Source organism: Phyllostomus discolor, chromosome 6 (assembly GCF_004126475.2).
Source record: "Phyllostomus discolor isolate MPI-MPIP mPhyDis1 chromosome 6, mPhyDis1.pri.v3, whole genome shotgun sequence".
Taxonomy (NCBI): Eukaryota; Metazoa; Chordata; class Mammalia; order Chiroptera; family Phyllostomidae; genus Phyllostomus; species Phyllostomus discolor.
In genome coordinates this window covers 19,041,654-19,054,280 of record NC_040908.2, presented here as the reverse complement: position 1 = coordinate 19,054,280, position 12,627 = coordinate 19,041,654, and the positions used below count along the sequence as shown (strand labels likewise).

General features: G+C 42.7%; 1 protein-coding gene across 13 annotated transcripts in view; it reads right to left on the bottom strand.

Moving 5' to 3' along the window:
- Positions 1-12,627, bottom strand: part of LTBP1 (latent transforming growth factor beta binding protein 1) — a 365,380-nt gene that overhangs the window by 44,681 nt on the left and 308,072 nt on the right. For 10 of the 13 annotated variants that reach the window (XM_036027833.1, XM_036027829.1, XM_036027828.1 and 7 more), the window contains one exon: positions 808-933. The exons of the other annotated variants lie outside the window; for them this stretch is intronic. In XM_036027833.1, the coding sequence (XP_035883726.1) occupies positions 808-933 (126 nt within the window). The remainder of the gene's footprint in view (positions 1-807; positions 934-12,627) is intronic. 13 annotated transcript variants of the gene reach the window in all.

The window sequence follows — 12,627 nt, the reverse complement described above, 5'->3', positions numbered from 1 at the left end:
CAGTTTGATCTGAATGAAAAATGAATTAATGCTTTTACTGCCAATTTCCAAACTACAAAGTTACTGGCCCCTCCTCAAGCAAGTGCCATTTACCACGAAGAGTTATGTTCCTTAATTAAGAATAAAGAAAAAGCCTTGCTATAGGTGAAGTTTTAAATTTAACAGCCATTCTTCTCTTTCCCATTTAATTGCTCTAAGCTGCAAATGTGTGTCATAATGAATTTGAATGAAAGAAATCACAGCTGCTCAGACAATGAGATGCTGCACCTCTTCTTCTGCCTGGTCATGCGCTGCACCATATATCAGGACACCTGACGGAATTCAAGACACCTCCGCTCTGTCAATCCCGGAAGAGCGAAGAAATATGGTCGCACAACCCAAAGCATTGCTTTACAGCTGTCACCCCTGGAAACTGGAAGTCTTGCTAACCCCTTTCCTTAAAGGCACTGCCCGAGGAGGTGCAGGGAGAAGACAGGCAGGCTGCCCCCCCACAGCGCACTCTGTCTCCTGTGCGGGAGGGCGGGAGAGTTCTGCACACTCAGCTAAGGGTTTTTTAAACAGGTGTTCCGTTGAATATTCATTTACATTCAAAGTCACATACTTCTATATTTCTGAATGTCCCTAACCATTTCAGAAGCCACGGGACATTTGTGCATAGCCCCAAAGTGTGTGACAAAAGCAAATTGTGATGAAATTCCACCCAAATGACCATGCTTGCACTCTCTCCTGTGGTTGGTCACTTTGGTTTCTTTTCCAAGTGGAGGGAGATATGACATGTGTTGGGGAAAAAGAAATCTAAAAACTCACCCACACACCCTTGCCCATCCTGTGGGGCCTGAAAGCCCTGATAACACAGGCAGCGGAAGGAGCCAGCCGTATTGTCACAAAACCCGTGACTGTCACAAATAGTGTTGTTTACACACTCATCAATATCTGCAAAAAAGACACAAAACACAGACTGACAAACACCAGGTATTAATGGAGAAACAGGCTGTCAACACACCCCGATTAGTACGAGATGACCATGTTTACACAGGATGAACTTTAAAAACATTTTACACGGAAATAAAATGTTTTGATGAAAATGTCTTAAGAGACAAAACACTGGGTTGTATGACAAAACATTTACTTTTTCTCAGGAAATGGTTTCAAACAGAAACAACCACTGTTAATGACCATGGTCAGTATTTTCTCTATGTTTTTGACTCTTTATTTCAAAGGAGATTACCGTGCATTCCTACAGAGCTCCTATGTGGAGGCACTGTCACATGTTATGATTGTGGTAAATATTAACAGTTCTACGCGAAGAGTTGGGGCTGCAAGAAGCACTTGCCTGCTTGGGCAGTGGTTACTCAGCTCCAAGATGACCTTGATCAAGTCTAACCGGAATTCCCATGAAGGGGGAGGGAGCGAGGAGGAGGGAGGGAGGAGGGGGAGAGGTGGGGGAGAAGGGAGAAGGGGGGGAGGCAGGAAGAAAGGGGAAGAGAGAGTGGGAAGGGAGAGGGAAGGAAGGGAGGGGGAAGAGGGGAAGGAGAAGGGAGGGGAAAGGAGGAGGAGGAGGGAGAGGGAACTGGAGAGGAAGGAGGAGAAAGACTGGGGAGAGAGAGTGGGAAGGGACAGAGACTCTGATGAGCCCAGCTGTGTAGCCGGCCAGCCAGTCCCAGTTATTCACGAGGAAAGATTTCCTGTCACCAAGTTACAGCCACTCAGGATCCTCAAGGTCAATGCTGCTCCAGCTGATTAGTCAGCGGCCAACCTGGTAAATCCATTTTGCTCTCTATAAACCTGATGATAGACAGTGGTCCTGGGCCTTTTCCCCACCATTAATAAAAAACGTTCTCATAAAAGTGATCTCATTTATAGAGTCACAAAAGCACTTTCAGATAGGGTTCTCTTTACCCTCGGTTATTAATTTTCCTTGGTGTTCTTTCATTCCCATCCCCGTTCTGTTTCCTGCACGCTTCCATTGGCCAGGCTCTCTGTCCCGCCCACCCTGGGCATCCCGGGCCCCAGATATGGGTTTTGGGAGAAAACAAGAAAATGCAATCACTGTATCTAAATACATCTAAAGAAGACAGTGCTTTTGGGTTCAAATAATGAGACAAGAATTACAAATGATAAAGAAAATGACAAGTCAAATTGCACTTGACAGAATTTAGTTTTGGAGAGTTCATGTTAATAGAGTCAAGCTTTTCTCATTTGAAATTTTTTAAAGCCGAGTCCAAGAAATTTTGTAAAAGAAGATACATTCAACGATTTTTGGCAAGTGCCTCACTTCCCTTCCTCATGTTCCAACACGGACAACAGCCAGTCCAGAGACTGCCTCCCTTTTGCAGTTGCAAAATGTGAGTGCCTGCATCTAAGCTTTCTTAGTTTTCTCGACCCGAAGAAGAAAACTTCCCAGGCTGGGCCCTTTCTCCCAAGCACACCAGTCTGTTCTCCCTCGAGTCTGCCCTGCTAGCCTTCTCCAGCATCTTCAATTATGCCCCTTCCTCCCTGCCCCATCCCCGGCTGCTTCCTCACTGCCTTCAAAAATGTTAAAGAAGTTCTTGGAGCAGCTGTCACTTGACCATGATGTCACCTACTGTGCTTTTCCATTCTTTCTGTCACTATAAAATGTCTCAAAACAACTGTCTATACTCACTGCCTTTATTTCCCAATATATCTTATCAGTATAAGGAAATAATAACGGCAATGCTAATATTAGTAACTAATAATACTGGTGTATTTCTAGAGCTCCTGTGATGATCACACAAAATAACATGCATAAAATGTTATTTTAAGAACACTGCCTGGCATGTAACAAAAGAAGCATCCAATGCATGTCAACTATTACTATTATAGTTACTATTATTACTCCTCCTACTCCTTCCTAACTCTCTCTCTCTCAAAACCCCTCTGAGAAAAGCCACCAGTGACTGACCCATCATTAAATCCCCAGCTCATTTGCCAATCAGTCACCATCACCCTTGACCTCTAAGTCTGGTCAACACCCTCTCTTAGAAATCTCTCTTTTCATAACAGGGACAGACCCTTATCTCATTCTACCTGTAACCACTACTTGGCCCTCACCTTTCACCACCTGAAGGAAGGGGACACTGGCAGGGACTCAGGCACACTCTGGGAGCAGCGACATCGTCAGAGCTCCCCTCTCCACCCTGTCCACACTCTCCCAACTGCAACTACCACGGTCCTCGGAATGAATCCCAAGTCTTCCTCTCCAGCCAGGATCCTTCATATTCTGCACCATATACCGCTGGATCTGTTGTGACGTCAAACTCAGCAAGTGTAAAACCTACTAAACTGCATTTCCTGAACTTAGTGAGAAATCTCTCACCTCTTATTCTTCCTTTTTTTCCCCTTTTGCCTCTATAGCTGACCTCCCCAACTTGGATGGAAAGCTCCATGATACTATTTCACATCTTTAAAAAAAAATGACTCTCCCTTGCAGCACTGAACGCAAAGAAGACGCTCCAGAAATCTGTCCTGATGGATGTGCACTGTCAGCGTGAGTCTGGGATTACAATTTTTCTACTGATCCCAACCACGAGAGGAGTAACCACACCGTGTCATCGAATCACTTCACGCAGACCGCTGCTAATTTTAGTCTTCCCGAACGGACGTTGGTCAAGAGCTCACATTATTCATTGAACCACTGGATCTAAGGGCTGGAAAGAGATTCGGAAATGCTTCCATGACCACTTCTAGACTGATTTCCCAGTCTTTCTCAAGGGTCAGCCTCTGTCCTTCAGAACCACTTACCTAATACCGACCGGACATGTTAGTAATAAATTGAACTTATTATCACTCCCTGCCTCACATCTCCTCCATCTCTCCTATAATCCCTCCGTCAGAGACTCCAACCAGTCACCCAGGCCAGGAATCTGAGCCATCCTGCTCTCGCTCCTCATCCCCACCCCCTCCCCACACCCTCCCCCACGCACCCATTGATCTAACATTCCTGAAACTCATACTCCTGGATTGGTTTCCTTATCTCCAGCCTTGCTGCCTTCTCTCCAGTCCTTTCTCCACCAAACTGCAGCCCTGTCAGTACAGTCCCTTGCTCAGAATGTTCAGTATCGCTTCTGGGCTAGGGGATTCTGAGAGCTCTCCTTAGCAGAGCACAGAGCGCCTTTCATCATCTGGCTTCTGGCTGCAGGTCTGGCCATGTGCCCAGCCAACCTCCTTCCAGGTAAATACTCATCCCCACCAGTATATCAGAGTTCTTTGAAAACACCATGGTTTTTAGGTCATTTCTCCATGACGTGGCACACACCCCCTCCTCCACTACAAATCTCCCTCCACCTGCTTTGTTCGGAAACTCCTGGCTTTGCAGGAGACGATCCAAGGAGTCCTTCCTATGTGGCACCCTCTGTAGCTACTCCAAGAGCAGATTTCAGGGCCCCTCCTCTCCGCTCCCAGAGCATTCTGTGCCATTACTGTGCTTATCCGCTGTTTTGGGAGGCAGGGACTCTCCGGCTGAGCCTCCCCAGCACCTTATTTCCCTACTAAAAGGGACGGTGAATAGCAAAGAAGCAGTGCTAGAAGAAATCTGGTGGCTTTTGAGACCAGATCCCTGACACAAAGTCTCTTGCTTCCCTTTTTGGTAATTCTATGCCATTACAGCAGACAAAGCTTCCTTGTTAATGACCGCCAGCTCCTCGACTGAGGAACTGACCATAAGGTGCACGAGTCCTGAGACGGCTGTTAATTACCGGGCATCTCGCAGTCTCAGACCTACTGTGACGGTGGTTGACAGAGAAAGTTTGGATGAGCAACATTTTTCATTTGAACGAATAGGAAAAAACAACCTGGAATGCCCCCTGGAGACTGGCTCTTCAACAACTAGTATTTTATAAAAATGATAGACTATAATGCTCAGCAGTTTCATGCTTTCAACAATGAGATGAGGTAACAGCTTTACTAAGAAGACGTTTGTTTTGCTTCTCTGACTAATGATCTGTATTTTAGAAAAACTATTATTCTGTTAGATTTTTTTTCAGGTGAGCTCTCTGAGATATCTTTCCCTTGTTCATTCTGTATGTAAAGAAACTTACAGAACTGCTACAATTAAGATGAACTCTATCAAAATAAAAGCAAATGTTAAAAAAAATTATGATTATATAATAATAAAAGCCCTGTCAAGATGTAAGCTTCATAAAGGGACACATGAGACCTGTCCTGTTTTCTGCTGAAGTTGGGTTTTGAAGAGGAAACTAAATTTCAAATGCTGCAGATATCACAGGTTTTCTTCTCACTTAAAGAAGAATGAGCCCCTCGCATGACGGAGGCGGCACTGCCGCGGCACCAGCGAGGACCCTGCCTGGCGTTGTCACCCGTGCACTGCCCAAATGGGTGACAGAGGTGTGCTTCTCCGGCTCACGCTCGGTCGGCACCCTAAGTGAATCAGGTATATTGCTGCAAGAATAGTTGATTTCTCATGCAGTTTTTTGGCTATCGACATTTCACTAAATATGATTCATTTTTACTAAAACCTACTAACTGTTATCAGCGGTTCTCTCCAGAAAGCAGACCTCCAAACCTGCACCGTCAATTCTGAAAGCCTGAAGGCCAGAGACTCGCTACCACCGTCTTGCTTCAGTGAGGTGAACTACGAAGAAAAGTGAAAGCAGGAACAGGAGGCGCGCCTGTGTAAAAGGCTCTGGGGTCGGGTAAACCTTAGTTACTCACGAAAAAATCACAACTACGACATCAACAATGAAATTCATGACAATACCTCAGTAATTCCATTAGGTTTTCTGTATTATACAGAAAAGTATGTGCATGGGGAAAATGGCATGTTTGTGTACTTTTTTTTCAGTTAAATGATTTGCTTTTCCTTCTCTCAAATATACTCTTCAGTGTGTTTTGTTTAAGAAGAGAAGTGCTTCTTTCTCGTACTTTCTTCACATGTCCTATCTTTGTTGATTTTTTTCTTTATTCTGAGCAAGACATGTTGGAGGAAGCAGCTACCTGTTGGAGGAAGCAGCTCACTGACGAGCCCTCTGTGTGTTCCGGGGGCACTTTAGAGAGGGGGGTGACGGGACAGAGGCCCACTGTTAGTAACGGATCATTCACAGAAAAACCTCCACCGTTCTTGCGCGTGCTGGAAGAAAAAGCCTTACTGTCATCCAAAGACTTTTAGATGAATGATATAGTCCATATCAACTTGATGAGACTTTGAAGATTATTTGGTTTGAAACCCTTCATTTCAAGACCCAGAAAACAGGCCTGGAGAGGGGACGTAACTTGCCCCGAGGTTATGCAACCTGCTGTGGCGGAGCTGGCAAAAAGGAACAGAGCCTGGGTAAGGAACCCTCTTTGGAATCTGCCTTTGTGGCTCCATCCGCCACATCCGCCTGCCTCCCACCATGGCGATGGCTATTACGGGTCAGGCTGAGAGGCTGAACAAACCAGCCAGAGTGGGGGACCAACGAGCATAAACAGGTGGAAGCAAGAGAGCATGATCCTCGACTTATTGCTACTTGACTTGCAGTTTAAATCAAGTGCCCTCATCCTGTCATTTAAACAAGGCCTTGTCATCAATCGTCACCGTGTCTGAAATGTAAATACCTGAGGTATGTAGCCCTGAGAACAAAGTTTCTCCAGGAGGCCCCCTGGCAGAAAGGCCCATTGGGCAGTAAGGTCGGAGAAGCCGCAGGAGGCCCTGGACCTAGCACTGGTGTTCTCTGGATCTCTCGTGAAAGGGAAATGATCCATTATTTCAGCCCAGGGCCTCCCGACCCACCGGAATTGGTTAAATGTTTGGTGCCAGAACCTTAGGAAAACAGAGCCAAAGGAAAAGGGGCTTACACTGGAAGGGAGGCAGGGGTTCCTGCCTCGGGAGAAACGCAGCCCTCACACTCCCTCCCAAGAGGAGCAGAAGCAGACCAGCAGACAGTGCCCCCGGCCAAGAAGCGGGACTGAGCAGTGTTCAACCAGCTGAATCTCGGCCCGAAGGAATTTTTAAATGGCATGGCTGCTGGCCCAAAAGGGATTAAGGTCTCTCTCCCAGCAGCGGAGGGAAGCCAGGATTAAACGGAAGATGAGCGCACGGCCTAAAGGAAAAAAAAAATAAAATAAAACGTAGCCAATAGGAAATTAAAAACTGGATTTGGAGATGGTCCACACAATACAATAGGATATGGAAAGAGCCTTTAGAAACAGTTCCCTGAGGTCTGGCAACGCTGACAAGGCTGAAGAATATGGGCCTCATGTGTTATGGAAAATAGCTTCATGCCGGGAAAGGGAGACGATGCCCTGGTGCAGAGCTTGACGGCCAGGCTCTCGCCTGACCGACAAGGTGGGAAAGCCCGAGGGACCGCAAGGGTCACAGGTATGTTGGGAAAGCTGGCAACCTAAGATAAGCAACAAGAAATGACAAAGGTAAGAAAGTAGTTTCAAGGCCAACTTCCTAGCACATAAATTCTAGAAAATAAGGCTGGCCAATGAGAGGTCCTTGAGAAAAACTACAACCCGTCCTTGAAATTCATGACTTTTAAAGAGATTTTCTTAAATTATTCTGGAACAACCCCCTAGAGCAGCCTCCCATTTAGTTTCTGGAAACAGCTAGGAGTTCTAGAGAAACTAAACCGAAACTTTGTTCTGATTTAATTAACATCATGTGGATGATGAATATTCACTATTCACAAAACCCTAATAAAAACCACCGTAAAACCATAACCATCACCCTAGTCATCTGACCCCAGAATATGAGACATACTCTGTCACCTCCCAACACCCATTCATCACCCTCTTCTGATTCCATCCTTGGTACTGTCTCTGGCCTTTCCCCTCCTCTCCATCCTAATTCAGGGCCTCACCATCTCTCACCCAAAATCCTACCATGGCCTTTTATCTGGTGATTGTGCTTCCAGCTACCCATTGCTACTCCAAACCCATCCTCCATAATGAGAGAATGATTCACCATTTGAAACAGTCCTACCAAATAATTCTCCCCTTAAGCCTCTGCAGTTTTTCTCCATAGATAATGGTACAGAATCCTTGTGTTTCTAGCTGGTCCCTTTGCCCCTGGGTTCCAAGGGCCTACATACTCCTGGGTTTCCTCTTAATCCTTTGGCCACTCCCACATAACCTTTCTCTTTTACTTGACCTCTAGATATTGAAGTTTCTTAGTTCTAGGTCCTCTTTTCTTCTCATTATATGATGTCTCCTAGTGCCTCATCTGTTCTAAAAGCTCCAAATGCCGTCCACAGCCTACCCTTCTGTCCAAGCACTAGGTCTAACTTGGTCAAACTGCCTGCCCGATGCACCTACATGAGTATTTCATAGACCACTATACTCAAATGCATCCAAATCACACTCTTGACCTTTAAAAAAACTTACTTTGCTTGAAATGATAAAAATTATATGAAAAAATGAACAGTAAAATGGTAACAAACTCACAACTACCAACAACCAAACCCAAAAATACAAAAACAAAAACTAATGAAGCAAACAACTAGAACAGGACAGAATCACAAAATGGAGATCACATGGAAGGTTATCAGTGGGGAGGGGCAGGGGGAGAATGGGGGGAAAGGTACCGGGAATAGGAAGCATAAATGGTAAGTACAATATAGACAGGTTAAGAATAGTATAGGAAATGGAGAAGCCAAAGAACTTATATATACGACCCATGGACATGAACCAAGGATGGGGGCAATGTGGGTGGGAGTGGGGGTGCAGGGTGGAGGGGAATAAAGGAGGTAAAAATCGGACAAGTGTAATACCATAATAAATAAAATACATTTAAAAAAGAAAATGCTACTAATTATTATTTTTAATAGTATACACATATTTTAAGTTAGGAAAACAGCAATTCTCAACATTGGCAATTTCAAATGAAAACAAGCAAACAAAAAGTCAAAATCCCCAAGACAAAAAATATATACTTTTTAATGTAGCCAAGGTATATTTGGTGGGGGGAGGTTGTCTTTTTGTTTTTTTCATGGGGTTTTTTGGTGGATACAAAGCTATATTTGTTTAGTTTCAAAAAAGCTCTGGACACACCGCCCAAAAGTACAATCTTTTGAACATGAAATGCAGAGATTCTGTTGAGTTAAAAATAAAAACACTTTGGATTTAATCCCTCCCTCAGTGCACAATGCTAAGTTTCCAGTTACACATGTTTTCTGTCTGAACATGGACTTTCCTACTGCACACAGGTAAGCACCGCACACAGTTTCACTGTCAATCATGTGAGATCTTGGGCCCGTGCATCTCGGATCCCAAATTTATCTTAACTTTTGGTGCGTTTGATTTCCTATTCATACCCTTTTTAGTTAAAAATCATAGGGAAACATTCCTTCAAAACATATATATAAACAGGGGCAGATTATGTAATAAAAAATATTCCATAAGAAGGCACCCCCACCCCCCGCCAAAAAAAAAGGAAAAAAATGAAGAGATAAGACAAATGGAAAACAAAGCATAAAGCACAGACTTGAACCAAATACCAGTAATTATGTTCATGTATGTGAACTAAATTTTCTAATTAAGAGACAAAGACTGTCTATCTGGATTAGAAAAGAATTAATAGTATCCTGCTCACACTCACAAAAAAGATCTTTCAATACAAGAACACGGAAAGGCAGGAAAGGACAAACCACGCACAGTCCAACCGGAAGACCCACTTACAGCTGCGTGAACAAGAGACAAAGTAGAATGAAAGGCAGGTCGCTCTGCTGTCACCATTGCTACTCAGCACTGTGGTGGAGGTCTTAGAGAAGGTGATGAGATAAGGGTATAATTACTGAAAGAAAATAAAACTAGCACTACATTATTCGCAGACAACATAATTATAAATGTGCAAAATCCAAAAGAATCTGCAGATAAACTACTATAAATAGCAAGTGAATTCAGTAAGGACATGGATTCAAGGTTAATGTACAACAAAGGAAACTGCAGGTCCATACAGCAGTAAGGAATAATTAATTATAAGGGTAAAAAATGTTAAATACCATCCATAGCAACATACAAATATTGAAAACATAGGAATAAGTCTAAATAATGTCATGTAAGACTTCACACAAAAAACTGCAACAAAACATCAAGACAAATGGAAGAAAACCTAAATAACTAGACGAATATAAATTGAAAGACTCAATATTGTAAAATATCAAATCTCCTGAAATTGAACAACTGATTAAATGTGATTCTAATCAAAATCCCAGCAGAATTTTTGTGAACGTTGATAAGCTTATAAAACTTACATAGGAATGCAAAGGATCAAGAATAGCCCTGGCAATCTCAATTAAAAACAAAATTGGACAATTTAGAATCTAAAGCACTATATAATAAAAATCCTTATGAAGCTACTACAATTAAGACAAGATGCTATTGGTGCAGGAATGGATGAGCTTAGGGGTGGAGTGAAGGAGAAAGAGACAGGCTCATACACAGTCGATCCTTGAATCACAGGGTTTTGAACAGTGCGGGTCCACTTATACACAGATTTTTTTTCCAGGGAATATTATAAATGTATTTCCTCTTCCTTATGATATTCTTAATGATATTTTCTTTTTTTGAGCTTACTTTATTGTAAAAATGCAGCATATAATACATATAACACAAAATACATATTAATCAATTGCTTATACTATTGGTAAGGCTTCGGGTCAACCAGAGACTATTAAGAGTTAAGTTTTGGGAGAATTAAAAGTTAGACACAGATTTCTGACTGCCCTGGAGGTGAGGCATCCACTGCATATTTGATGACATGGTTCCATGACAAAGTTGTCACTGCAGATCAGCGGGAGATAGGTGACCTCCTCAACAAATGGTGATGACCCACTTGGACATCCATTTAGGAAAAAGTCAATCTCAACCTCTATTTCACACCATTTGCAAAAATCAATTTCAGGGGGATCAGAGATTCCAAATATCCAGCGAGTTGTGCTCATAACTAAGCACAGCAAATACGTGTTCTTTTACGTGAGGATAAAACATAAAGCTGAGTTTCTAAATTTTGTAAACTTTTTTGAACACTCCAAAAAGTCCTAAGGATCCTTCAAGTATTTAAACCATGTCTTTAGTTCTCATTTCCACTCAGCCTTTGAAGACAAGGAAGGGGGATAAGTGTCCAGATGAAGATTTTCTCTTTAGCATCCAAAATCAGGTCAAGGATGAAAATCCTTATAAATAAAAGCATTTTAAATTAGCTGCTTAAAAAAAAAAACAACCCAAGAAGAGTATTTTGGCTTTTACGTTTTCAACTGCATCAACAAGCTCATGCAGTGGAAGACAACGAAAATGGGGAAAGTGCTGTCTCAGTTTTCCTCAGTGAGCGGGCTCACGGGTCTCCGGGCCTGGGAAGGGCGTTCGTGTCACTAAGCTGGTTGGGAAGCCTGCCGTCCGCACTGGGCACAGTCTTCCCCTCACAGGACGGGGACACGGGGTGGCATGCGGAAGCCACGGCATGTGGCAGATGTTTGTTCAGTGGCAATAAAGCCTCGACATTGCAGGGTGAAAGCGAAAACTGAATACCCGCGACCTCTAACGGAAACTTTCTGGATTAAGCTGAAAAGCAGTATATTTTTTAAAGAAGAAACAAAATACGTTTGCTTTTCACAAAAGCAAAACCTGTAAACACATGAAGTCACCTGTGCTTTTTTCGAGAAAAAGGGAATCAAAGTGCATTTCTGAATTTAAAGAGCCATTTTCTTCCCATTTCTTCCCAGTAGGGATGAACAGAATATTATATAAAAACTGGAAAAGTGAATGAGAAGGACTTGACTTTGCTACAGAAAAAGCACATTTCTAAAAATTGAAATGAGAAGAAAGCTTTAAAAATAATTTCTCTTCTTGAAGTTAAAAAAAAATCTTACTATTATACAATGGGCGATCATAAAAAGTAGAATATTTGAATAAATTCTCCATTATATATACATTGTATGCAATTCAGAAAAAAGGTCTTTAGATACTCGTGGAAAACATCCTAAACTTCACTGCATATTTCTCCCATCATATTTATCACTTGCAAAAGAGAGTATGTGTGAAATATACACTAGTGTGTTTACACGATATGTTTTTAAAATGCAGTACTATTTTGTCTCATATTTATTTATAGCTACTTGGATTATGTGTACATTAATTTAACAGTTTGTTACTTTAACACCTGAGATTTGCTTAAAAATAAACGTTTCAGTCTCACTTGAGAGTGAGGCTGGTCACTCTCCCTTTCCTTACACACAGCCTTTCCCACTCCTGGAGGTGCGGCCAGCGAGCACGGGGAGCAAGCCCCAAGCACAGGCCAAACACACCAGGCCCAGATTCATCTTTTTGACAGGCAGGCCCCAGAGGCAATATAAAATCAGCCAAAAAATTCCCACTTTTTTCACCATTCTAGTTTTTCTCTTTCCATATTCAAATAAGAGGCCAAGAAAGATCCATTTTGAAACCACAGGAAACAGACGGTGTACCTCTAGAAATAACTCCAATGCATAGATGCAAACAAGCATCAGCATTAGCCATCAGTTTATTGGCAAATGACACATAAAACATTTTAAAACTTGAAATCCTTAGGGGGTGAGTGGGGACAGTGAGCCACATGAAACTTTTGGGGGCAAAAAAGGGTAAGAGTTGAAGTCAATTATGTATAAATGAGTTACTGCATTATATTCTGTA